A 27050-nucleotide genomic window follows, 5' to 3' on the forward strand; every position below is an offset into this window, starting at 1 on the left:
CCTCGCCCAGCCCGCAGATCCCACCCCTCTCCCGATGACGGACGCGCCCAGCCACCATTAGGAGAGGGGAACATTCCGCCGAGTTGGTCGCCGAAAGCGCGCTCTGGGAAAGAGGAGATAAGCCCAAGGGCGCGAGGTGAGGGGAAAGCCGAAGAGGGCGCGCAAGTTTCGCACGGGCTCGTAGCAATTGTGTGAACGAAGGGGAACCGAGCGAGGCTGCATGTGACGAGAATGAAGCACGCCTGGTGTTCCGAAAGTCATGCTTATTGAAAGGAGACCGCGGCGAAGCTGACTTGCCTCCCATCCTTATTCTGTCTCTCACACGCCTAATACGGCTTTTTATTGCCCACTCAATAATTGGAGAGGCGCTGCATGCTGGGACCAATGAGGCAACCCGTGCTGCAAGGCTTGCTGGGAATTGTGGTTTTAACAGGCCAGGAACTCCCGTCGATAAGCTATTAGAGCACGCCGCTCCGGAGGGCTCCTCTAATTTTTCCCTCTGTCCTCCGCCCCCCGTATAGAGTGGCAGCCGTTTTGGCCTATTGGGATCTGCGTTTCTGCGCTGCTCCGTTCTAAGGCTTTCCAAGCTAGGATTCGCGCTCCCGCGAGAATCAGAGAGAGGGGCCTAAGAAGAGGTAATGGGTTTGTCATGACAACCACCCGGGTCTCTTCTGCGGGGCAAGGGGCTGGGCGCGCGAGGCAGAGGGAGCGAGCAGAGCAGCGCTGATCTTTGTGGCGCCTTCAGCCCTCGGGACGTGCAGCCGCCCTTCTTTGACCTCCCGCAGCAGCTCAGCATCCGCACTTGCTAAAGAAGGGCGAGGTTCCTGAGCTCGGGAGGTTCCCTGCAGCTATTGCTCATCTCATATTCTTCCCTTTAGCTGGTGGTGGAAAATCAAGATCTTGCAATTTTGCATTTAAGAGACGCAGTAAAGTGCTGGCACTGTGGTAGGGACATTTGGTTATTTTGTTTTGCACCGGTTTATTTTGAGAACGTTTATACCCTTCTCTTCAGAATGGAGCTGAAGCGTAAACTAAAATGCAGTAATAGGATAAAACAATTTAAAAAGTGGAGTTTCCAAAACATGCCAGCGATTGCTAAAGGAAAACACAATGCACCAGCAATGCTTCACTTAGAGAGGCACACTTAATTAGAAAGTGAGTCCCATTGAATGGAACTCAGCTGAAACTTTGAATAAATGTGCTTTGAGTAGTATTGTGTAAAATGTCTAAAAGGCGGGCACAAATTGAAAGGACTTCACCTGGTGCTGAAAAGGCATTAAGCCCAGTGTCTGGCAAATATGCAAAAAACAAGACCTACAACTGAAAAGCCTTGTTTGACTCACAGCCCACTTCCCATCTGAGGTTAGGTGAATCCAGAAGAGTGGCTCCACAGGTAGATCTTATTGACCAATAAAATCCAGATGGGCCTGCTTAGAATAAAATAGGATATCTGCTTAAGAGAGGGAGGGAAGCTGAGGAGTTACTGGATTGAGGATGAATGAAATGCACAAGAAACAGTAAAGGTTTCAGATAAATAATCCTTACTAAGTGGGCCATCTTTACCATTAGAACAAAATAGCTCAGATTTACAAATTATATTAGGTGCTTTGTGTGACAGTGCATACATCACCTTCCATATCCTTGTGTATATATATGCATATTTTATATAATTAGTAGTCCCATCACAAGCTGCTCCTATCTGTAGTCTTCAAGTACCATACCATACCATCACTTCATTTTTTCTGCATCCGTTTGTCTGCAGAGAGTTGTGGTTTTGCTTTGGACGAACTATGCTTATACAGATGGTTGGCTAGACTTGGGCATTGAATAATACAAACTGAGCACACCTTAGAATATACTCAATGCTCTTCAGGATTTGTGCTTTTAAGAAAAAAGATCAGTTATGGTAGGTACTAGCCAAGCTGAGAATACTTCTGGGTAAAAGTTGTTCATTCCATTGGAATAAATGGTGATCGTAAAAATAAAAAGGTTTGAGTTTGTGGTAAAATTCTACAGAAATGTTTTACAATTAATTTTCAATTTCTTGTAGTGCAGTCCTATATATTTTTTCTAAGACTTAAGTCCCATTGAGTACAATGAGACTTTCTCCTTGGTAAGTGAGTGTAATAATGCAACCTGAATCAACTTGGTGTTGTTCCCATTTTTCAGATGAGTGAAATGAAACAGATGGTGATTTATCCCTAAAGCTAGTAAATGAGTTTCTTTCTTAGATTTCCCAGAACTAAACCCAGCGTGCTGTAATGTAATAAACTACTCCATGGTTAAGAAGTCAATGTATATTCGTGAAGTATCTTTGAATTAGGGAAGGAAATTAAAAGAAACAGATAAATGTTTTTCAGACTGTGATCGGAAGAACCTTTGAGTTACTGGTACTTAGAAGTTTATCAGGGTTCATTGATAATTGCTGATCAAGACTTACATTACTAAAGCAGGCTTTTCCAATAAGAAAAATGTTGCTTGTATTGCTCAATCATAGAATCATCATAGGATTGGAAGGGACAACAAGGGTCATCTAGTCCAACCCCCTGTAATGCAAGAAAGTTTTGCCCAACATGGGGCTCGAACCTGAGATTAGGAGTCTCATGCTCTACCAACTGAGCTATCGGGGCATAATCAGAAGCATAATTTTTCTGTGGAGCTGATGTTATGAGGTGACGTATCTTTCTAATGGATAATAATACAATATTATAACAGGAAGTTTTAAAAATTCACCTCTTTTGATTTGCTCTTTCAGTTATCAGAAACAATGGTAATAACACAGATTTTATCTGTGATCTCTAAATTTATACAAAACATATAAAGTCTTTTATTTAAAATCTATTTAGAAACACTTGGAAGTATCTAATGAAACAGTTCCTAGTGCAAGCACTTTTGACAGAGCAACCAAACTTTCTCACCTAATTTGTTCTGGGTTTTCCTGCAACGCTCCAGAGCAGATTTGTGGGACAGGGGCACAAGGAGAGGAAGAGGAAGTTTAATTGCTAAGTTCAAAGTGCTTGTGTTAGCAGAACTGATGAGTTAGATATTGGCCTAAATTCGTATTTAGGTATTTCATTTCCCGCTCTATATTTTAAAGGTCGGAATGAAAGGCTTATATTGGCAGCAGAATTCATCTGGAGAAGAGCCCACTTTTGTCTTCCTGGAAAAGGTAAGTTATTTGCTTAAAGAAATATAAGACTGCATACACATCTAAAATATGTGATGCCATAATTTGTTTTAGAATAATTACAGCTTGCCATCTCATGTGATCTTGGACAAACTGTGGCTAGTTGAAAGAAGCCAACTTCAAACTATAGTTTATAAAATGTCTTGATACAGCTAAGTGTTAAGACGAACCACAGTTTTCTGTTTAAGCTAAACAGCTAAGCTAAAGTTAACCTAAAACAACAGCAGAAACTTCCACTCTCCTTGCACTAGCTCCAGAAGAGACTTCTAGACTTATTCTTGTAATTCTGAACCATGGTTTAGCATTACATCTAAATGCCATCCCATCTCAGTGGACTTATAATGGCCAACCCATAGTTTGGCCTTTGGGGTGTGCTTTGGACTTGCCTGCTTCACTTTATGTCTCAAGCTTAGATTCCCTTCCTTCCTGGTTAGCATAAAACTGTATTTAGGCAGAATTAGAAGTCATACTTTGAAGTGGATTTCCAAGTGCTGCATGCAGGTGAACTATAGTTTGAACACACCATAATTTGTCTGGTTCAGATCTAATTATAAACTATGGTCTGCCTAAATCATGACATGAGAAAGTGGACTATGTGAGGACTCAGAGTATGAGCCTGAACAACAGCCCTGGTTGTCAAACTATGGGTTGGCCGTGAGTTATGAAGAAAGACTCAGATTTGACTTAAAGCTTTTCAAAGTGGGGAAATTATACAACAAACAAATTAACTTTTTTTAACTTTGAAACATCTGAGTGCAGTAACTGGGTTTTTTAAATTTGTTTCTCAATCCAGTTAACAAAATACATGAGAAAATAGTTTCAGAACCAGAAATATTAAAACATGCATTCCACTTTTGACTGACAGAACAACCCCTATATATGTATGTGTTCATGACTGGAGCCTAAGATGGAGAAAAGAATATCAGAAGTACAATCAGAATTGTAAAAGGTTTTTTTACTTATTTATAATTTACAACCCATTGTAATAATTGCATATAGTACAGCATCCCTTTTCTGGATTTATTATAAGGTAACTTTTTCACTTCCTTCTCAAAGAGGAAAGTGACTTGGAAACTTTGAGTTAACTGCCTGAATCAGAAGAACTCTGCATAAGATTTCCATAGAATTTAGTTCATTTGTGTGTGTGTTGCATTCTGTGTATTGTTACTAAAGTCATTCCCTAGACGTAACTCATACATAATCTTCTAAGTAGCTTTAAAACTTTGCAGGGTAGGATTGCAACACAGTGCATAGGAACAGAGGAAGCTGCATTGCTGAGTCATATCATTGGCCTCACTAGCTAAGTAGTGTCTACACTGATGGGCAACAGCTTTCCAGGATTTCACATGGGGTTGAGTCCCAGCCCGACATGAAAATGCAGGAGGTTGAATCTGGGACTTCCTGTATACAAAGCTGATACTCTATCGCTAAGCTATCTTTCTCACTGTAATCTAAGGGAAGGGAAGAACTCTATCCACAAAATCAGTTAAGCTGAAATACCTAGTTGTGACATACTTACATGTCCTATAGTGGGTGAATCATGTCAATTCAATCTTAGGATAACCTTCCTGTCGCAAGAGACAACTATGTGAAAGTGCAAGTGAAAGCCTGTGCTCTAAGTCGGATCAATGATAAGGTACTTGTATTATTTTACTTCATGGAAAGTTGAACCTATGAACCTGCTCTTTGATTCAAATACATCAAAATGCTGTTAACCCGTTTTGGTGGCAGTTTTGTTTGCATAAGGCAGGGATGGTGAACCTGTGACCCGCCAAGTGTTGTTGGGCTCCGACTCCCATTTTTGAGCTCCAGCCAGCATGGGATGAGGGGAGTTGAGGTCCAACAACATCTGGAGGGCCACAGGTTCCCATCCCTGGCATAAGGTAACAGAGGCACCCTTATAATTTACAGCATAACTCTCTATACGTTTATTCAGAAGGAAATCAACAATGCTCAGTGGAGGTTACTTCCAATTCATATGTTGGTCCAACAGTTAAAGTAACTGCTATTTATATAAGGTGCCCCTTTTCTACTAAAGGATCACCTTTTACTGAAATCTACCTTATTCAACTATGTAAAACAGTAGTATAAATGAAGGAGGGGGTTCTAAGACCCAAATGCCTGGCTTCCATACCACAACAGCATGGGTAGGCAAACTAAGGCCCGGGGGCCAGATCAGGCCCAATCGCCTTCTAAATCTGGCCCGTGGACGGTCTGGGAATCAGTGTGTTTTTACACAAGTAGAATGTATGCTTTTATTTCAAATACATCTCTGGGATATTTGTGGGGCATAGGAATTCATTCTTTTTTTTTTTTTCCAAAATATAGTCCGGCCCCCCACAAGGTCAGAGGGACAATGGACCTGCCCCCTGCTGAAAAAGTTTGCTGACCCCTGCACTACAGCCATTACTAGCTGCGGGGGGTGGGGGGGTGGAATCCCTGTTAGAGTTGGCCCACACGATAGATATGGTTGACAGTGAATTGTCCTTGTTTCCTGCAAAGTTTGCGCCCCACTGCTACAAATGTTTGCTGTTGGTGTGGAGATTCTCCACATTATGAATGATAATTTCAAGGATGATCCTTTCTCTACGTGTTATGCCTCCTTCAGCTACCAGGCTGGATCAAGCGCCATTCCCAGGACTGCATATAAATTGGCTCTAATAGAGGCCTAAGTGAATGCTATCTGCCCACACTTAAAGCTAAGCACCCCCTCGGGTACGCTGGTTAGTTCTATGGTCCCATAGTTATAGAAATCAGTTGGACAACATGTACCCTATCGCTTCTGGGATTAGAGCTAGTGTGCTGTGCTAAATATACAAATGTGTGCAGCATAAAGACCTTTCTTATTACATTTACCTGCCTCTTAGAACTCATCTAGCTTACTATGTTTTTTTAAAAAAATACATAATTTAAAAATTAAAAACGGATTTATGTTTGATTTTTCTTTTATTTGTTAGTGCAGGTTTTTTTGCTTTAGAGGGATATCTGGCCTGCCCATAACATGAACCGTTTTATCTTGTATTGAAGAAAAAATAAAATAGAGAGGGGAACAAAGCAAGGAAAATTAAGGCATTTGCCAAGTGTTACTGCCATTGTGACGTGATTTATTAAAATTATTAAAAGCAAAGGATGTTGTGTGTGACATTTTCATAGCATTTCAATAATTAGATAAATAACTAAACTACTAAATCATTTTTTAATCATTTTTGTACATAGAGAAGACAGAACATGGTAACTGTACAGACCTGGGGTTTCATAGCACAGTCAAGTTAGTATTTTTCAAATGTGTAAGATTTATACTGCAATCCTAATCATGTTACTCTAAGTTCCTGTGGAACTTACTTCAAGAAAAATGTGTGTATGATTTCAGCCTTACTGGACTATACTGTATTAATCTGCCATTAAATGTTTGGTGGGAGGCCGTAATAGCATTTTACTGTACTAATATGCTCTCAACATTTATTATTCTTTACAGTAGGCATTCTAACCATTATTTGACTTAGCTTTTGTCAGAAATCAAGATCAAGAAGGAGATTCTACCTGTTGGGAGGGAAATTGCTGGTGTTGTGTTGGAGAGTGAGTATACTAATTAGTATAATGTTGCTGTTTTCTTTGGCAATGAAAAATGCCTTGTAAACATTATTTGTACTATACAACATTGAACTCCATTAATCTTCTCAACATGAAACCCAGTTCTTAACATTCTGTGACCTTCTCCTGACATTCGGTCACATTACAGTGTGGCAAAGAAACAAGCCACAGTGGGACTATGCTGATTGTTAATGGCTGGGTTTATTGGGGCCACTTGAATTCCTGAGTGCTTCCGTTTACTTTCTTCTATATAAATATTTTGTTTGTGAATTCCTAGAAAGTATTAACACGTCTTATGGGTTCTGTAACTGTGAGAGTATGAAAATCCCACCTTATCGTTGAGGTCAAGGACTTTCATCTATGGCATTCTGTTACATCTGAAGAGAGGCAAAGAAGTGACTTGGCACATGGCTGAGCAAAATACATGAGTAGACACCTACAAGCTTTGGGAGAGAGGGGACAGTGTGTTTCTGTAACTTCTCCCCATTAAAAGAACCCCAAGGCAAGAAGAATAAAACATGCAGAATCTGCAAGAGCTCTATGTTGGCTACTGTTTCCTGGTCATATGACAGAATGGGGGAGGGGGTCACAGAGATCCACACCCTACTAATTCATCTCACAAGCAGAGAAGCTGACCTGACCTTGCTCTGCCCTCTGCAAACACAGCAAGCTCAGTGATGAATTGGGTGGCAAGGAAAGGCAATAGAGTTCCTTTTCCTTTCATCCCCTGCCATCTTGTCCATTATTAAAGACTTTTACCAAAGGACACGACAGGATTCCTTTTCCAAATGTGGTTCAAGCCCTTTTTGCTGTGAAGTGACAGTGTCCCCCAGGCTCCACTGAAGCATTCCTGATCTCTGAACATCTGGAAAACCCCAGAGTCTGTTCTATGGTCTGATGCCGTTCTGCTTTATTATGGCTCAGACAGAGGTGAGAAGCCATCCCTTCCAGGTGGTCTCCTAAACTGGACCCTCCTGTCAACTAAGTTTGCATTGGTTGAGGCTGGTAGAAGTTAGGAAGGAGTTGCTTTTGCATTTGGCTGTTTCTTTTCACCCCACTCTTCTCAGACAGACCTGCCCAACCTGTGATCTACCAAGTCAAACAGAGCCCTGACTGCTTTCACAGTCCTAGATAGACAGAATAAACAGGATCAAACAGTTTATCAAACTCTTGGTTCTTGTATCACATGTTGTGTAGCCCTGCTCTAAGAAATTAGGAACTAGGGATAGGATCCTGAGTGGAATGCAGATACACCCAGTTACACTTCCCTTTGGCTGATTAACATCCAATGAATGCCCTTTTAAAATGTGTTGGGGAGGGGGGAGATTATTGAGTTTTTCTTGTTTGTTATTATATATTTTGTGTTTCTATGTTATGATCTTCTCATACAGATACAAACTGCCCTGAGATCTGCAAGTATAGGGCGGTATACAAATTTAATAATAAAATAATAATAATTGTATGAGAGTGTTGATTTGCCTGTGCTTTAGGGTCAAAAGAGCTTTTTCCCAGGTCCTGCTGGTAATGACTTCAGGTATTTTGTGTTTCTCTGTGCCTTGTGATTCAGCTCATTTGAAAGAGTCACTTGGGTTTTTTCCCTTGTAAGTACCTTTCTGCCAGGGCAGCCGGTTTCTGTTTGTTGAGGAAGTTGAAAGGGAAAGCAAAGAGGGTCAAATAACTCCAGAATGCATGGAAGTTATTCAAAACCACATTAAAGAAGCTCAGCTAGAATATATACCACAGATCAGGAAAGGTACCACTCAGGCCAGGTGGCTAACAGTGTTTTTAAGAGTTGAGGAAGTTATTGGAGGCAAGAAAACATAAGGAGCACAAACTTCCTCAAAATAAATGCAAGCAGACATTAAAAACAATTAATTGAGGAGTACGTTGCTAAGAACACTAATGGAAAGAACAAAAAATGTAATTAAATACATTATTAGCAGGAAACCAGCTAGGGAAGTAGTTGAATGACAAGTGAGTCAGAGGTGTGCTAAAGGAAAACAAGCAGACTATAGAGAAACTGAATGGTTTCCATCTGTCTTCACCATGAAAAATGTAGGGCAGATTCCTATTATTAAACTAAGCGTGAGCTGGAGTTAGGGTAAAAGGTGAGATGGCCAAGCTTGCTAATTACATCAAGAGGTTAAGAACAAACTAGGTAAATGGGCATTAAAATGGCAATTGTGATTCACTGTAAGCAAGTGCAAAAAACCCCCAAATAAAATAAAACTGCCAACATAATAATGTCACTATTCAAACCTGTTGTGCGATCGCATTTGGAATACTGTCCTGCTCTGGTTGCTGTGCTTCAAAAAAGGATACATAAGGTTCAGAAAACACCAACCATAATGATTATGGGGCTGAAACAACTGTCCTGCATTTGAAGCTTTTTAGTTTATTTAAAAAAATGTTTGTAAGGGGGACTTGACAGGTACACAAAATTATGCATGTTGCAGAGAAAGTAGAAAGAAGCTTTTCTCCTCAGTACTAGAACCTCAGGTAGTTCAGTAGAGTGGAACAATGAGAAGCTCGGGGCAAACCAAAGAAAGTCCTTTTTTTTCTTCCTCCTTCATGGACACAGCAGCAGATGGTGTGGGATAGAGCTTATCTGATCACCTGGCAGCAGAGTTGCTGCTTACCTGATAGTGGGAGGGGCAAAGCAACAGGGAGGTTAGTGCTGTTTAAACACATCTACAGGCAGGGGCAGAAATTGCACACACACACACACACACACACACACACACCGTGTTTTTATTTGTATTATTTTATGCACCCTTGGCTCAGCACCCTGGCGTTGCCAACAGAAGTACCTCATTGGCTCTGGAGGTGTGTTTTCACAGCACCGACCTCTGTGAAGCCTTGACACTCACCCCTATCCTGGTAAGCTGCTGCAACTCTGCTGCCAGGAGATGGGGTAAGTGGCGCCGCCACACCCTTCCTTCTGCTACTGCTTAACATGGACTTTCACTACCTCTTCACTGACATCTGCTTGGGGATCAGGAATGGCAGGAAGTTTGCCTTGTAAATTATTGTTTTGCAAATACAGTTTTCAAAGTATAGTAATTTATCTTGGTTTTTTTTATTTAAATCCCTTTATTTTCTTTCGTTCAAGCTGGAAATAAAGTGACCTTCTTTCAACCAAATGATGAGGTGGTTGGTAAGTTGCAGTTTTTTAATCTAAGCAGTGAATACTTTTTAAGTGAAAGAGCTGCATTGGGTTAGAATAGCCTTCCTTAGCCTGGCGTTCTCCAGATGTTTGGGGCATCAGCCCCAGGCAGCACAACCATATTTTTAGCTTCCCAGTAACACTGTGACACAGGTGAGGGGCTAGGCCAAGGGATGGTGACGTGTCTGAGGCTAATGAGACTTATGTCTGCATCCAGATTGTATATGTTGACATGGGGCTACATGCGAACAAATAGCAAATTAAAATAACAGAAATTTTAGATTTCTTTCATTTCTTAAATCTTAAGTCTGAATTTGCCTTTTTATGAGAATCCCCATGATGCCTTGATGTGATAAATTTGGTATTGAAGAATACATAGGAATTGTTAGCAGTAAAATCAAAACTTAGCTATATTAAGGCGATCCTTTACCTATGTGAAAATGATCCACCAATGCAATTTGGACTTCTTTCCACCTGTAGCATCTCTTTACTTCAATATTGTGAGCAGATAGTGTAACAAACTGCTAGTCTGAACATGCCCTAAGGCAGGCTTTGCTATGTACACATGAGTAAGCTTCCTGGAACTGCACACATAATACATGTTCATTTCATTAATACTGAGTTCCATAACTATCACGCATTGGTACCACAGTGCACTGTAAAGTTCTCTCATAAAAGGGTCAAAGAAGAGGTGTTTGAGTCTGAGCCAATCTGTTATCACAGCAGCAGCGACACTTAGGGTAGAGCTTGCAAATTTTACAGCTTCATCCCTTCCAGCTGCATTATATAGAGGTGACAGAAGCTAAAGGTGATGTGCAGACTAATGATGAACAGCACAATCCTACATGTATCTAGTGAGAAGCAAGTCCTGTTGAATTCAGTGGGTCAGTGAGGTTAGGACTATAGCCTTCCCTTAGAAATGCAATTCTTATTTGACATGTGATACAGTATATATGTGGTTTGAGCTGAAGGGTTTTGTTTTGATTTCATAGGAATTTTACCGTTGGATTCAGAAGAGTCTGGTTTGTGTGAAGTTGTTCTAGTTCATGAACATTATTTAGGTATGTATCTTGTGTTAAGCACCACGTGGAACCCAATTAGCACAAAAAAAACTATAAAAGTCAAATTTGTTTTATTTGTATGTATTTCAGTTTATTTGCATATAATGCTCAAGTGTCCTCAGAACTGATGCCTTAAATACTGCACAATTTATCTCTTCTAAAGAAATTGCAGCAATACATACTTTTCAGTGAGTTAATGTTCAAAGAGAAACCACAAGAGCTGACTCACCCCTTTCATTTCTCCTAAGCTATTGCTCTTGTTGCTTCACTCAACTATTTTTGCTGATTTACTCTTAAATTCTAAAAGCAAGCATTTCTGAAAGCAGTGTCCAGCCCTGCTTTGAGCTTTGCATTCTTCTCAAACTTCTTCGATTATTCTAGGCCAGACATCCTGGTTTTCTTCTGGTGCAATAGTTAGAACGTGCCTTTGCAAACTAAACTAATAGATAAAAGTAGCATTCAAATCCAAAAGGTCAAGAGCATTGGGTCGGATCCAAAGTTATCACCGTTCCGTAAAAGGTTGCATGAGCACTAGGGGAAGGGTCTCCTCAACCAAGGATCTGGAGCAGCCTTGCCCAGCCTCGTGCCCCCTAGTGCCCCCATCAGCCACAGCCAGCTTGATTAACAGTCAAGGATGATGGAAGCTGTAATCCAAAATTTCAGGAGAGCACCGAATTGGAGAAAGCTAATCTAGAACGGTGTCACAGAATTTTTAAAAAATCTTATGATCCAAACTGTAATGTATTGTCATAATTTATCTACAAATCTAACCTCTTGTGAGGGCATGAATAGGGGGCATGTTGTTTCAGAAACATTCCCTTTAGGAAAGATGCTATTTCAGGGGTGGGCAACCTCCAGCCCTCAAGACCATTTCCCCCACTGGTAATATTAGCTGATGGGAGGGCAGGGATTAACCCTGTGTTTGCTGCAGGGCCCTGTTCCCTGGCCTGTGGTGTCATGGAAGAATTGCAGACAATTACGAATCCTGTGGAGTTTTCCACACCCCCAGCTTTGAACTTTAATTGCTATCTGGCATCAGACAAAATCATAAGTCTGTTGTTTCTATGTTACTCAACATGACAATGATGTCATAAGCCCCAACACGCCTATAGTCTTGTAAACTTAAGTCACTCAACTAGGGGTCCAGGTGCAGATGTGCTTTGCCATGTACATTAAAAGGTTGCAGGTGCCAGATCATTGGGTCCTGGGTGGCCTTTGTGATGCAAGTTAGTTATGCATCCAGTTGTACATTTTGCAATGACTGCAGGCATCTGAGGCTGCTTCTGCAGCCTTGTCTTCCTTGTTGGATTGCGACTGTGGCCTTCGCAGGAATCTTTACATTTTTGTGTAACACAAACCTTTCTGAATATTTTGTATAACTAAAGTTCAATAGCAGAACGGCATCCTTTGAAACTATAGCTATGTTCTGTAGTACTCAATACATGGTAAAAGACAACAGAAAAAGAAACATTAAAAAAAATCAACTCTATGTACTTTGGCTACAACCCAGAAATTTTAACTATCATCGTTGTAAACCCAGCAGGGTTCATATTTTTCCAACAGCAGGTCCCACGAAATGCATCACAAGTAGGTTTTTTTTTCAAAGTTAGGGAAATTTCAAAATTAGCATGCAGTACATTGAGAAGGTACATTGAGGGGACGCGGGTGGCGCTGTGGGTTAAACCACAGAGCCTAGGACTTGCCGATCAGAAGGTCAGCGGTTCGAATCCCCGCGATGGGGTGAGCTCTCGTTGCTTGGTCCCTGCTCCTGCCAACCTAGCAGTTCGAAAGCACGTCAAAGTGCAAGTAGATAAATGGGTACCGCTCTGGCAGGAAGGTAAACGGCGTTTTTGTGCACTGCTCTGGTTCGCCAGAAGCGGCTTAGTCATGCTGGCCACATGACCCGGAAGCTGTACACCGGCTCCCTCGGCCAGTAAAGCGAGATGAGCGCCGCAACCCCAGAGTCGGCCACGACTGGACCTAATGGTCAGGGGTCCCTTTACCTTTACCTTTACATTGAGAAGGGGGCTACAGTAAGGAAAATAACACTGAAATGTTTGAGTCCTCAAGTCCTGCTGGATAACAAAGAATCTCACTATATTGTGGCATTCCTCTGTTTAGCCTTTCTAATACAGTCATACCTTGGAAGCCAAATGGAATCCGTTCCACAAGTCCTTTAGACTTCCAAAGCGTTTGGAAACCAAGGCGCGGCTTCCGATTGGCTGCAGGAAGCCACAGAAGCCACGCCGGACATTTGGGTTCCAAAGAAAGTTCTCAAGCCGGAACACTCACTCCCAGGCTTGCGGGAGCCAAAACGTTCGACTCACAAGACGTTCGTCAACCAAGGTACGACTGTATGAAGGACTGCTAGCAGCTGCCCGAAAATATGTGGATTGCAAGCACTCGTGCCTTCATAGGGCTGTTTACACAGTTCAAGAAATCTTAGTTGGTTAATGAACCTTAGTCAATTGTTCAATTATATATGGATAGAAATAAATGTTGTTCAGGACATGGACTTGACCGGGGGTAGTAAATTCACCAACCTCATCCTGTCCTCAGCCAAGCCCCACCTGCCTGCCTTCTTTCTGACAACCAGCCCAGAGGTTGGCTCTGCCTGGCAGCTTCCTTCTTCCTCTCAGCAGGGAGGAGGATGGAGACAAAAACGGGAATTACAGGCTCTAGCTGTCACTGGCTCTGACTTCACCTCCTGCTGATCTTGCTGCCTTCTAACATACCAGTCCCAATGGACAGCAGCCACTCCTGGAACTGACCCAGAGAAGTGGGTGGCAACATCTGCATCCACATATTAATGAAAGACGCTTTGTCCTCTCTCAGTTATGGAAGAGACTCAAAGAATAAAACTAAACAAAACCCAACCTTCCACTGATGAAACATAAGGAGGCTGATTAGATTAAGTCTCTCTACACCTGACATGTCCAAAGTCAACAACTTTGGGGTAAAATCATAATAAAAGCTTAACAACTTCAATCCTAAAAAAAGGTTAACAACTTTGGTCGGCCCTTTGGTCAGCCCTCACTTCACTTTACTTCACTTCATCAAATCTAGCCCTCTTTGAAAATGTTTGGACACCATTGTCTATACCCTTCGAGAAGGTTCAGAAATGAATTCTGCCCCAAACTAAGAAGTTTAAACCACCGTTAGCAAATCCCTTCTAAATTTTGGTCTGATGTATGGCATAAAAGTTTCAAAGCTGTCTGGTGTGGTGTTTACATAGACAGCTAGAATAATATCTGGGTAAATTATATTATATTATATTCAGGTTTTTGTGTGTTCTGTGGCCTTCCAGAAATGCAAGTTCTGTTCTTAATAGATGTTATGGTAATTAATTTTCCTCAACTTCCTTATGTCATGTACTTGTGCTATCAAGATTGAGGTTTTCAAGTAATTTGGATTTGTATTGATTTTTTAAGCTTACTTTGAAAAACATTGAAGTGGCAGAGAGAAGGGAATATTGGAAAAAGAAAGCAGTATTTACTTAGAGTATTCCAGAAAAGGCAGGCCTGTGTAACACTTGCCAGTATAAATTTGACTCTGACCCAACACACACAAAGTCAGGTGTGGACTTAAGAGCTCCCAAATTACTTAACCATCTAAACCAGTGGTGGCCAAACTTGGCCCTCCAGTTGCTGTTGGACTACAACTCCCATCATCCCTAGCTAACAGGACCAGTGGTCAGGGATGATGGGAGTTGTAATCCCAAAACATCTGGAGGGCTGAGTTTGTCTATACCTGTCATAAGATGTGCAAGTGTTCATTGTAGTTTTAAGAATCTCCTTGCGTGTTTCACATTGATTTTGAATATCCCAAGACTCTGGGCAGAATTTAGTGTTATGTTTTTCTATGTAAGTCAGATAAAATGATCCCCTTCTCTTCCTGCTGTTCTGAGAGGTTCTCCCAACCTCAGTGGCGTAGCGTGGGGGGTGCAGGGGGGGCCCGGCCGCACCGGGCGCAACATCTGGGGGGGGCGCTCGCACTCGCAGCTCTCTGCCCCTACTAAAATCCACGGGTTAGGGGGCGCAAATTACTTGCCTTGCCCCGGGTGCTGACAACCCACGCTACGCCACTGCCCAACCTAGAGCCAATTTATTTGGGGTCACAGCGCGGGGGAAGCCCCATTGTGTGAGCAGAAGTCCTTGTTCTTCCATTGAATGAATAAATTTATTATTTCGGTCACAGACCAGTTCCAGCCCACATACAATATCAAGGAAGTCATAAAACACGATAGGGATACCTTTGAATTTGCAATTAAGTATAACAGGGACAATACAGATATAACAACAGTTAAAAAAAATATAAATTAGAACTTAGTCACTAAAATATAACCTAAAATTATCTTTTAAGGCCTTAATCATTATGATAGCACAGCTTGTTCCCTAAGTTTTATGGCAATCGCACAGAATTTGGCTACCCTTAACGTGATCTCATGATCCTTGTCCTCTACCAGGGATTTTAGACATTGAAGTTTGGATTCATTTGGAGATTTTTGCATAGCAGGGGTAATAAATACCGAGCATATATCCCCGTAGAAACGGCAGCGTAACAAGGCATGAGAGACAGCTTCTACCTCCATCAAGCCGCAGGGGCAGGCTCTTTCTGTGTATGGTTTACCCTTGAATCTGCCCTGCAGTAAGACAGATGGCAGCCTTGTGCTTCCATTGACTCTTTAGGTGAATCCTGCCCTGTGTTCCCCACTTAATACCTTGCCCTATGCCTTTTTTAAGTAACCAAGCAGGCTAATAAATAACCTGTCTTTCTAGACCTCACCTTAACGAAATAAAGTTCTGGTTTTTCCCTTTCCCTGTTTTTATTGTTTTATACAGTACTTTCCACTGGTTTGGAACAGCTTTAGAACCCTGAAGCTGGTCTTAGGAGCCTCATTTTTCAAAGTGATATTATTCCCAAGCATAATCTGTCATAGCACTTAAAAATATGTATATATAAAAAAAATACAAGTATTTTTTTTAATGTACTGTAATTACTTGAATCAATCCAATGTTTATATTCTGACTTTTATTCCTTTCACTGAGAAACAAGACATAATGCTATAAAAATATGGTGACACTTTACCAGTGAACAGTTTAAAACATAAAGATAGATTTGTTAAAAACGTTGCAAGCTTATATGACTGGGTTGAGGAGACCCATGCTGTCTTTTCTATCTCTGCAATATGTTTCTTTTAATTTTTTGTTTTTGGGGAGGAAGGAGAACACTGACCATCGTTTTTTTGTAATAGTGTGTTAGGTTAATCAACAAATTTAAGGTTCTGTTTCAAAAGTAGGCAAGCCCCAGCCCTGCTTTTTAAAATCTCTGATCTGCTTCTCCCTCCCTCCCTGCCTCCTCCTCCTCCTTCTCTCTCTCTCTCTCTCTCTCTCTCTCTCTCTCTCTCTCCCCCCCCCCCCATTATGAAACAGCTCATAAGCCAGAAAAGGTCTCCTGGATTGAAGCAGCAGGTACCATTCGTGATGGTCTTCGTGCATATACAGCTCTACATTACCTCTCTTACGCCACTCCAGGAAAAACTGTTCTGGTGATGGATGGAGCAAGTGTAGGTACAAGAAACTACTTCAGAAACAATTATATCTTTTCTTAAACTCCTATTCAGTATATACTTGTCTTGTTGGAATGGACTTGAAAAGTCTTATAGCCTGTGCTCTTTCTGATAAATCAGGAACCCATGGTCTCATCTTTCCCCACAAGGCCATTTCCCCCCAAACCACCTGCACCTGTCATTCAGCTCATGTCACCAAATCAGCTGATGGGTACCAGGGTGGGGCTCGATTATACTTTGGCTGAACTCACCTGTTCCTTACTGGGCTCAAAGCCAAAGTAGATAGATGATCCTGCCTTGGGAGGGTTTAAAATCCTGCTGAGTTTGGCTGTACAAGCCTGTCTGCTGTTGGGAACAGCACCGGCAGCCAGAGCAAGCAGACCCCCCCCACCTTTTTTTTTGCAGGTATCGTCAGCAAAAGAGACTCTTCTGCTTGCAACCAAAAGGCAAGCTTCTTTCTCCCCTCCCTAACACCTGATGGGAAGGGAAGAAAGAAGGCTTTACCAGCCCTATGCTTGGCACTTTGGGGATCCCACTATGAGGAAAGACCGAAGGAACTAGAGAAGAGAATAGCAACATATGCCTGGAGAACTATTGTATACTAAAAGGAAAGACTTGCCCTACGCTGCTCCAGAGTGCGGAACTAGATTTATTGGCTTTAAGTTATGGGAAGGTAGATTTCAGCTGAACGTCAGAAGAATCTTTTGACTGTAAGAGCAGTTTGACAATGGAACCAGTTCTCTAAAGGGGTAGTAGGCTCTCTCTCCCTGGAAGTCTTCAAGCAGAGGCTAAAGAGTTGGAGATGCTGCAACTCTGGATTTTCTGCACTGAGTAAGGGTTGGAGCAGACCCTATCCAGCTCTGGGATTCTTCTTGCTAACTGCTATTGCAGAGGTCATCAGTGGTGGGAGGAGAGGCGGCAGCAGCCATGCATCCACCTGTAGCATCTGCATCCAGGTCTAGCTGAGAAGCCCCCTTCCCCAAAAGCTATTTGCAGTATATTTTATGAAAGGCTGATTAAAAAATGTGATGTGTGCTTCCGTTTGCACTGGAAGCCCTCAAGGCAAGGCTACGTAAAGTGTTCAAAAAAGAAACTCACGCATCTATCTGCATGCAACATGGCTTATCCTGCTCTCTGCTGGAGTACTGGCTGCCATAGTAACAGATTTCTGGACCTGAAGTTTGGTCAATGAATGACAACATTTAAAATGTCCAGACTTTCCAAGTTATCCCTGTATCTTGGACTACATGTACAGCATACCAGACTTACTGCTGATATGGTGTTTTTTTCCAAGCATTCTAAAGTATTTCCCCATTGAATGAAATGTGTTTGAAACAACATTTTCAGGCTTTCCAAATATTCGGCGATGAGCTGTGTGAACCTAAAGATATGCTTCCAATCTCACCAGGAGCAATAGAGCTATTGGGGCAGGGACTTCATCTGATTGCAGCTCATAGTTAAGGTCCTAAGGGGTGGGTGGGTGTATATAAGTTCACCAATACACAAACAGTTTTTAAACATATGTACTTGTTCCTTCTATTTGGTGTTAAAAGTTGTAGGCGGGTGTGATAGTTCTGTATTTTAGTTCACCAGTACCAAGGCAATATATTTAAACATATGCACATGCTCCATCTATTTCTCCTCCTGCAGCCATTTGGTACAATCGCTATTCAGCTAGCACAACACAGAGGAGCCAAAGTCATTTCTACTATATATAGTCTTGAAGACAAGCAGTATCTTGAGAGGCTTACGCCATCTGTGGGTGAGTTACATTGTTTGGTTCTAGCTGCGTGAGAGAGCTAATTCAGAACACATGTTTTTATTTTGAAATGTTCGTCTGCATTTCACGAGTGCTAGCTGGCTTGGGACCCAGGTACGTGAAGGAGTGCACATATACATCCTTATCAGCCTACCCAAACTTTAAAGTGATCTGTGAGTGCTCTTCTCTAAATGCCTCCTGCATCAGAGACGAGACGAGACTGATGGCAATAAGGGAAAGAGTTTTCTTGGCCTTTGTGCCCTGGTTACAGAATTTCCTCCCCAATGTTGGCAACGTTATCATGTAGATACCAGGCAGAAACATTTTTTCCCCAGCCAGGTATTTTAAGTACTGTACTTGAGCTTTATCTGCAGTTTTTATTTGTTGTCTGTTTTAGTGCGCTGCTGTTTTGAATGTTGTGTTTATTGATGTACATTCCCCAGTTGATGGATAAAATAAATGGCAAATATTTAGAACTGAGATGAAGTCTTTGTTGGTGAAACTTAATGCAGCTGGCTGTTGACATTCCTATTCCTTTTGTTGGGGGGGGGGAGATTGGGCTGCAGTAAGCTCTGTCATCTGACCTAGCAAGCTACATGCAGCCTACCATTTATATATGGCTGCCCACCAGGGCTCAGCAAGGCTCCTGTTTGGTTCTGTACCTGTAACTGCAAAAATATTGGGTGGAGAGATGTCAAAATATATCAGGCCATAGTACATGGCTGATGAGTTACTTTCAGTTTAGTGGGTCACAAGTCAGGCAGACCTGGACTTATAAGCGCCTGCAAACTCCTGTTATATATAGATGGATACCAAACATTCAGCTTTGTAAAATTTACAAGCCTCTTATTAAACGCTGAAATGTCTACTTCAATACCTGAGCCCAAAATTGTTCACATCCCTCAAAGTATTACAATAATCAGACCTACAAATTATTGAGGATTATTTTAAAATGCAGGCGACTTTCTTTTTTCCACAGCCTTTGATTTATTTTTAATCTTATTTACTTTCCCTCTTGGCCATCCAAAAATAAGTAGGGCAGCAGCTGTTAGGCTGAATAGAACACTAACTACAGCCACCGCTGACTTGTGCGCACATGTAAACATTTTCCTTATTATCCCGGCTTGTTTACATATTGTGAGCTCAGGGAATGACATGAAAAGATAGATGTGCTCTGCATGCCTTGCTTCTGTGGGAGAAACAGTTTTCTGAAGTATCTGGCAAGCATATCAGCTCTCCTCAGGGGTGCAAGGATAAATTCATGGACAGGACCACACTGTTATCTCTCATGTAAGCACTGTGTTGGAATGGCATGCATGGTGGGTGAAGCTTGGTCTTGGACTTCAGAGTGGAGGGCTTTAGCAGCCTGCAGTATCCTCCCACAGATGAGCTGCAAAGAGAGGGGAGGCAAGCAGAATTTGGACAAAACAATGTCTTGCACAGATGGATCATGGCATAATTAAGAAATCTCCTTTAATGGTAAGCAGCTGCAAAGTGTTCTCCATTAGTAGCTCCCTGTGCTAATGTCAACTTTGCTATTATAGGGTGCCAGATGTCCTTTTTAAAACACATACCGCTTCCATTTAAAACTTACATTTAATTGTAAAATATCACAGTCCCATATAAGTAATGAATAAGTGTTTTCTACCTTCAGTTTTTGCTTTGAAAAACCAGTCTCTGTAGAAACCCACAGTTTTTCCTTTTCCCTTCTAATTTTGAAATGTTGTTCCACAGTTGGTTTGATATCTGATATTGTGTCTATTGCAGTAAAGTAAATGGCAGATACCTGCTTGAGCAGCTTCTAGATACTGCTATATAATGTGTGGAATCTAGTTTGAGGGTAGCTCTTCTTGCTCCTTAAAATTCCCTGGAAGTGTGACAAAACAGTCCACATTATGCAGCATCAGTATAATAAAACAGAAGTGCTAATTGCTAGTTAATATGACTTCCAAAGCCAAGCAGCCTGCACTTCCGAACCATGTTAAAAATGGTCTATACATGAAATTAACCATGAAGGATTGGACTTGAAATTGGAACAGGATATTGTAAAATATTTACTACTCAGTCAGGCCTTGTATATTGAGGCAGAGCATATCAGCTAGTGCTTTGTAAGCACAAGGAGGTTTAAACATGGAATACGTTGACCCAAATAACAGCTTCCCAACTTTTTGCTGAATGCAGCTTGAAATGTTTTCTATCAAGTCTTTAAGCAATTCCTGATAGCTTGAGAATAAGCTCTTATTTTGGCACAGTCAAATCAGTGTATTATATAGTTTCTTTTCTAATGTATTTGTATAATTTTTGCAGTCCAAAATATTTTAACAGAAGTGCTTCAAACTCAAAACAAGCAAAGGGCCTTAACTTCACACAGAGAACTTGCTTAGAGGCTTGAACATTTCTACTTAAAACTTGCTACCAGTTTGGAATATGGAAGCAGTGAATCGCTTTTAGAAAATACCCCAGTGCATTCCACTGAGCAAAATGTAAGAATAGAATCATAATTAATTTAAAATAAAGTAATTGTTTTTATTATACTGTGCTGTTAAAATTGTAATGATATGTAGCCGGCCTAGTAGCAGATCACCCCTCCTTTGAACAGGAGTGGCAGAAGCCATCCACTGGCTTTCTGGTGAATAAAGACCAGAATGCTGTGGTATCCATGCACTGAAAGACTGTTAGGAGCTGAGGAAGAAGACGACTCCATTCAGCCCATGTCATCCCTTTCCTGTAGGCCAGCAGGAGCCTCACAGTGTTTAAGAAAATGCATTGTATTTAAATATTTGGAGTATTTCTTACCGTTTCATATGTTCCAGTTCTCATTTTGGTATTTTACTTTACAGGTGTCAAGCAACCATTAGTAGGTGAGTATAAGAAAGAACCTTGCCATTTTTAATCACAATCTTCATTATATTCAAGTATTTCTTACACTGCATGAAAGAAAATCCAGATTGTTTCTTTCCCCACCCGGGGAGGGGAAGCTGCCTGCCTTGTCCTCAGCAAGCCTTGTTGATTGGGGCCCTGATTCTGCCTCGAAGCAGGTGGGAAAGACAGGATGCGGTGGGTGGTCCCTAGCAGTCCTTCATGGTGGCTCATAAACAAGCTGTGGTTTGTCAGCTAGGAACAAGCAACCATTTAGTTTCCTGGGCTGGGTTCACATGTTCAAGCAAACCATATTTAGGCTAATCAAATCATAGTTTAGGATTATGTCTGAACAAAGCCTGAATGTTGATGATAGAAGTGTTTATGTTCTGCAGAGTTTAAATATTTCCTTTGCTTTTGCTTCTAATAATGAGTCCCTGGTCTTAAATCCCAGTTCTGTGCAAGTTCACTGAGATGTCTGTAAAACCCACTGTGGTTATTAGAATTACTTTTGCAGCTAGGACTAGGATTGCAACCTAAGTATTTGACAAGTGTTTTCTTTTGAATTCTGCACACTTCTACATTCTCTGTAAATATTGTTGAGGAAAAATAACTGTTTTGTTCTCGTGTTATTCTACATATTGGTTTCTGGGTAAGTCTGAAGAATACAAAGTATGCGCTGGTCCCCCCCCTTAAAATATTGTAAATTACCTTGCCATCCCATCTAGCTCGTATTATAGATGAAACCAATGGAACATGTGATCTGACAGAAAGCTGTTTGGAGGAGACAGGCGGATTAGGAGTGGATATCATCCTTGATGCAGGAGGTCTGTAACTGCTACATAACTCTTTACTGATACAGCAAAATATTTACCAACAGTTCCATAGTATTTTATTATTTTTAAAACTTTGTATCATCAAAAACATACCCAGTTTTATACAGTGCTGTTGTATACTATAGTGTCAGAGGAGTGGCTCTGTAGTTAGTATGTGAGGCACTGTCGGTTAAAATCATGAAAATTTTATCAGTATGGAATTTGGTACAGAAGACCTATTGATGCTGGTGAAGCTGTTAATTGCATATAAAGTCCTCTGGAGAAGCAAATGAGAAATTTCTGCAGTACTAAAATCCATATATTGTTTATTAGGATAGGTTTTCTGTAGTCCTAATCAAAATATTTATATATTTTCTGTTTTTCTACCTTTTTCTTTAATGTTTGTTACATATATTGTGTTGGTGTGTTATTGCATAACTTAATTCTTAACAAAAATGAGGTACCATCCACTCCGAGTACACCTTTCCTTGCAGAATTCACACAGCAGCAGATCTACAGCATAGTCCTATCACAGTGTCACCTACGTGGTAGTTAAAAATGTACCCAAGTTTCAGGCACTTACAGGCTGTAGTTTTCTGTACACTTTTCTTTCAAAGAGTATTTTGGACGAATGAATACCTCCAAAATTCCAACGGAATCCTTTTATTTGAGGGTTGTTTGTTTTTTAACCTCAGTCAATGTAGCATGTTGGGATGAAAATAATTCCAGGGAAACTGATCGGGTTTTTTTAAAAATGGTCCAGGGAAGGAGACTTAAGACTGTATGTGTAGGTTGACCATGCAACCACTTAACTGTCTTCTGCACTTGACCCAGCCATCAAACATTCACAGGAGACAAGGTGAAACTAATTAATGGAACCTTTTCCTCAGTGTATGCTGTGCCCAGAATTCTGAGTAAAGAAAGTCATTTATATGACTTTATATTGATATAATATAAACATGAAACATTTTTATTGAATCTTTCCTTGGGTTACAAAAGTACAGACATCGTCTCTACTGTATTTTCAGATCATAAAGTCTTTTTTACAGTTCAACACAGTTAAATGTGACTCTTAATTCCTTAGCTTCTTTGCTTCCTTTGCTTCTTTTTAGTGAGATTATACAGTAAAGAAAATGAAGTAACTTCACAACAATTGCTGCCACACAAACATGACATTATTTCATTGCTCAGTGTTGGAGGCCATTGGGTTACCATGGAAGAAAATCTCCAGGTGAGAAGAAAATCTGAAATTACCATGTCTATAAATATGCTGCCATTGATGACTGATAATCATAAGCCTGTAAAAACTAAGTTACTATTAAGGCAGCAGTCCTGTGTACCTGGGAGTAAGTCTGGTTGAACACAAAGTGACCTATTTCCAGGTAAACTTGCATAGAACTGTGGTGCAACACTGTTTAATATCTATAGGGGGGTAAAGAGGACCCCTGACCATTAGGTCCAGTAGTGGCCGACTCTGGGGTTGTGGCCCTCATCTTGCTTTATTGGCCGAGGGAGCTGGCATACAGCTTCCGGGTCATGTGGCCAGCATGACTAAGCCGCTTCTGGCAAACCAGAGCAGCGCACAGAAACGCCGTTTACCTTCCCGCCAGAGCGGTACCTATTTATCTATTTGCACTTTGACATGCTTTCGAACTGCTAGGTTGGCAGGAGCTGGGACCGAGCAACGAGAGCTCACCCCATCGCGGGGATTCGAACCGCCAACCTTCTGATCAGCAAGTCCTAGGCTCTGTGGTGTAACCCACAGCACCACCCGCGTCCTCCAAGTGCCGCATTACTTGACAGTAATAATCTAGCACACTTCATAATTAAAATAAAATGAAATTGCTACTATAGTGTGAATCAAACACTGGAGCACTAAAAGGTAAACTGTCTTTGTCTCGGAATGACTACTTGTTCTGTGCCTTCCAGGTCATTAATGTTTGTAAAACAAGCCAATTTCATATATGTTGAAAATCACTTGCACTGCCTGTTACCAGGAAAATTATGTCAACCAATAATTAATGTGCTTTGGTTGTGCCATTTTTGTTTTGGCAAATGTACTTAACTGTTTTTCATATTTTAAAAAAGTTGGATCCTCCAGATAGTCGTTGCCTTTTCCTCAAAGGTGCTACAGTCTCTTTCTTGAATGATGAGGTGTGGAATTTGTCAAATATGCAACAAGGGAAATACTTATATATCCTTTTTATGCTTATATTTTAAATTGATAAGTAACTGGTTTGTTTTAAAGAGAGTGGGGGGAAATGCAACATATATTGCATATATTGGAACTCAGTGCAGCTAAGGGATCTTTACTGCTGACTGTCATAGTACTGGAAATATCACGATATGGGAATTTAATTGCCATTTAGAGTGTGATACATATGGGTTTCTTTTCTGCTATTTTAGAATAAGCATATAATTTTAGATTTTAGATTGTAAACCTGGGGATGTGGACTGTTGTCTTTAAGCTGTGCAGAGTGCTTAGTAAACCTGGATAGATTATAAATCACATTAATGCTTTAAAACACTACCAGGCATTTCTACCTAGATATGCAGGGTCTATATGGTGAAGCCAATCTCACAAATTAAAGATCTGCATCTCAGTCCTAGCCATGTTTCCTCAAAACAGATTTGTTGGGATTTGCTAGTGTGTTTAGTAATCCACTCCAGTCACACGTGTACACACAGTTTTTCTTAACAATTCTCTTATACGCATTCTAGAAGATGTAATGGAGAAGCTATCCAGTGGTGTTTTCAGGTAAGTCGGGTGTGCTACAGTGAAATGGAAGCTTAAAAACTAATCTAAGTATTATAAGTTATGAAGCTCCACATAATTAAAATGCTGCTGGAGACCTACTTTGTGGCTGTAGTTATTGATCCAGAACTCCCAAGAGTCCTGAAGCCAGTTCCATGAGCCCAATAGGTTTCAGACTTACTTTTCTCAAAAAGCGAGCCCTGGATTCTGCATGAGAAACTGCTTTTCTAACGGAAGGCAGCTTCAGAAGCTATGTGTTATAATACAGTAACATAGGGATTAGCTGTTGATTAAAAATAAATAAATACCAGAGCCACTAAGTCACTGCAAGCTCCTTTAATGACTCTAAACAGCCCTTGGTATGCCACCCATTAATATCAAATACTTGGGCAAAATTCTTATTTTTATTTTCAATTAGCCATCTTAGGAAATGACTTGGAGAAAGCCCTCTTCTCTGCAATCCTAATTGCTCTAATACAATCTGCCCGTTAGCCTGTACATTAAATAAATCCAGTTTGGACCAGACTTACTCTGCAGGTGCGTAATACTTGTCTACAATCCAAGTGCATATTCATAATAACCACTGTGAACTGCAGCTAAATAAAAGTCTTTGTTCTTGTATGAATAAGATACTAAAGACATTCTTTCCAATAGTTAATATTCTACTAATGGTTACGACAAAGCTTATTTTTCCTTTGTCTGCTATGACTGCAGTCGGGTTTTTGGGTGCAGAAGGGCAGGAGCTGGAAGACTTGTTCTCAAAAGCAATATAAAATGGCACATCTTTTAAACTGCTAGTAAAAGCTATTTTGAAATGCATGCAGCACATTAAACATCTGCTTCCTATTTGCTGTTTTCTCTGCCCTTTGTTCCAGGAATCCTAGCCAACCTATAACACTTGCAGTGTGTTTGAGCTGTAAAGTTTGCATTACTAAAAAGTAAAGTCTATGGCAATTGTCCTGAATTGTGTACTTTTTTCTTTTGAGCATACATTAAGACACTTCTGAGATATTATTCTCTTTTAGGCCTCATTTGGATGATCCAATCCCATTATATGAAGCCAAAGTTTCTATGGAAATGGTTCAGAAGAACGAAGCAAGAAAAAGACAAGTTATCCAGCTCTGAAGCACAGATTCTTAGCTTTTAAGTGAAGTGTAAATTTGTGAACTTTGTCTCAGTTGCCTGCTTATAAAGGATTGGTCAATGAGTTTCAACTAATGTTTTAATTACTGTTTGAATATTCTTTACAAGTTCTGGGGGAGAAATTAGAGCTTTGATTTTTTTCCCATTGCCATGTCTAAAAGAGTATTTCTGTTAGCAATTGAAAGTCTACTCATATTTGTGGTCCTCCAACACGCCGTCCATCCGTCTGTCCGTCCCCCGGTCACTCCTGTGCTTAGCAGACAACACTTTCCTTTTGTCTGCTCAGTTTTATGCATTTTGCTGTGCTTTGTTTTACTTGGACCATCTATACACTATGGGGGTGGAAAGGTGTCCCTGGAACACACTTGTAACATTGGCAAGATTCTGAATGTGCTTTCTCAATCTGACCTTATTTTTATGGTGACTTTGCTATGTTTTTTATTTCGCCTTTCCATCTAGAAAACACAGGATCTATCAGCACCTATAGATGACATGCATTGCCAAGGGTCTTTTTATACAAGCAGCGTTCTGTGGAATAAGTGTACATTTGTTAGGCATTTGTTTTGCACAATCCACATTTCTGTCTTTAAGACAGCACTACAGTGGGTAGGATACTGCATTTACTAAGAACCTAAGTGCAATATGTGCACTTGGAGAAAATGCAGTATAGGCTTTCATACAGCACAATACTCTGTTATTGCAATTCCTTGATGAAGTGTTGTTTTTGTGACTGTCACAAGTACTTACTGGGTATATTCTGTGTTGTAATTTGTAATCTATACTCATGTAAATTTATGATTTACCATTGTTAAATGTTCAAATTGTATATGGCAGAATAGACCTTAGTCACAGTCATTAATTTCAGTGGGTCTACTCTGAGTAAAAGCCAGCTATTCTGCTTTTTTCCCTTTTATAAATTTAGCCTTGTGTTATATATAGTTCATGCATATAGCCCACTCTACAAAAGAGGGATGGAAAGGCAAACAGGGCTATTCCCATCACCTGCCACACCATAGTGGGATATGCCCTGCTGCTGTGGGATAGTGGTCACACTTTGGCTCCTCATCTAAGACTGTCCTCTGTTCTTCTCCTCAATATTGTTTAATTTGTCCCTTCACTGCAAATAAAAGATGGTTGCATTCTCA

The 27050-nt window shown here is 40.8% G+C and overlaps 1 protein-coding gene across 7 annotated transcripts; it reads left to right on the top strand.

Moving 5' to 3' along the window:
• CRYZL1 (crystallin zeta like 1) lies at positions 1-27050 on the top strand. 7 transcript variants are annotated; one of them, XM_083608873.1, is made up of 15 exons: positions 1452-1523; positions 1763-1906; positions 3098-3169; positions 4746-4823; positions 6691-6763; positions 9891-9935; positions 10937-11005; positions 16438-16571; positions 18225-18336; positions 21174-21194; positions 21921-22019; positions 23120-23238; positions 24096-24201; positions 24720-24765; positions 25788-27050. In XM_083608873.1, exons 2-15 carry the CDS (start codon positions 1904-1906, stop codon positions 25885-25887), a joined length of 1077 nt encoding a protein of 358 aa, XP_083464999.1. In that variant the 5' UTR covers positions 1452-1523; positions 1763-1903; the 3' UTR covers positions 25888-27050. The 7 variants fall into 7 exon arrangements, with proteins under 7 accessions (XP_083465001.1, XP_083465000.1, XP_083465003.1 ...); XM_083608875.1 differs by lacking the exons at positions 1452-1523; positions 1763-1906 and adding an exon at positions 1-136; XM_083608874.1 differs by lacking the exons at positions 1452-1523; positions 1763-1906 and adding an exon at positions 498-635.

This window comes from Podarcis filfolensis, assembly GCF_964270895.1.
Source record: "Podarcis filfolensis genome assembly, chromosome: 4".
Classification (NCBI taxonomy): Eukaryota; Metazoa; Chordata; class Lepidosauria; order Squamata; family Lacertidae; genus Podarcis; species Podarcis filfolensis.

Bases quoted from the DNA above. Each gene is read 5' to 3' on its own strand.
- CRYZL1 (XM_083608873.1), top strand. The intron at 16,572-18,224 runs GTAGGTACAAGA...CTCCTCCTGCAG, and splicing joins TGGTGATGGATGGAGCAAGT to CCATTTGGTACAATCGCTAT. The intron at 23,239-24,095 runs GTGAGAAGAAAA...ATTTTAAAAAAG, and splicing joins CCATGGAAGAAAATCTCCAG to TTGGATCCTCCAGATAGTCG.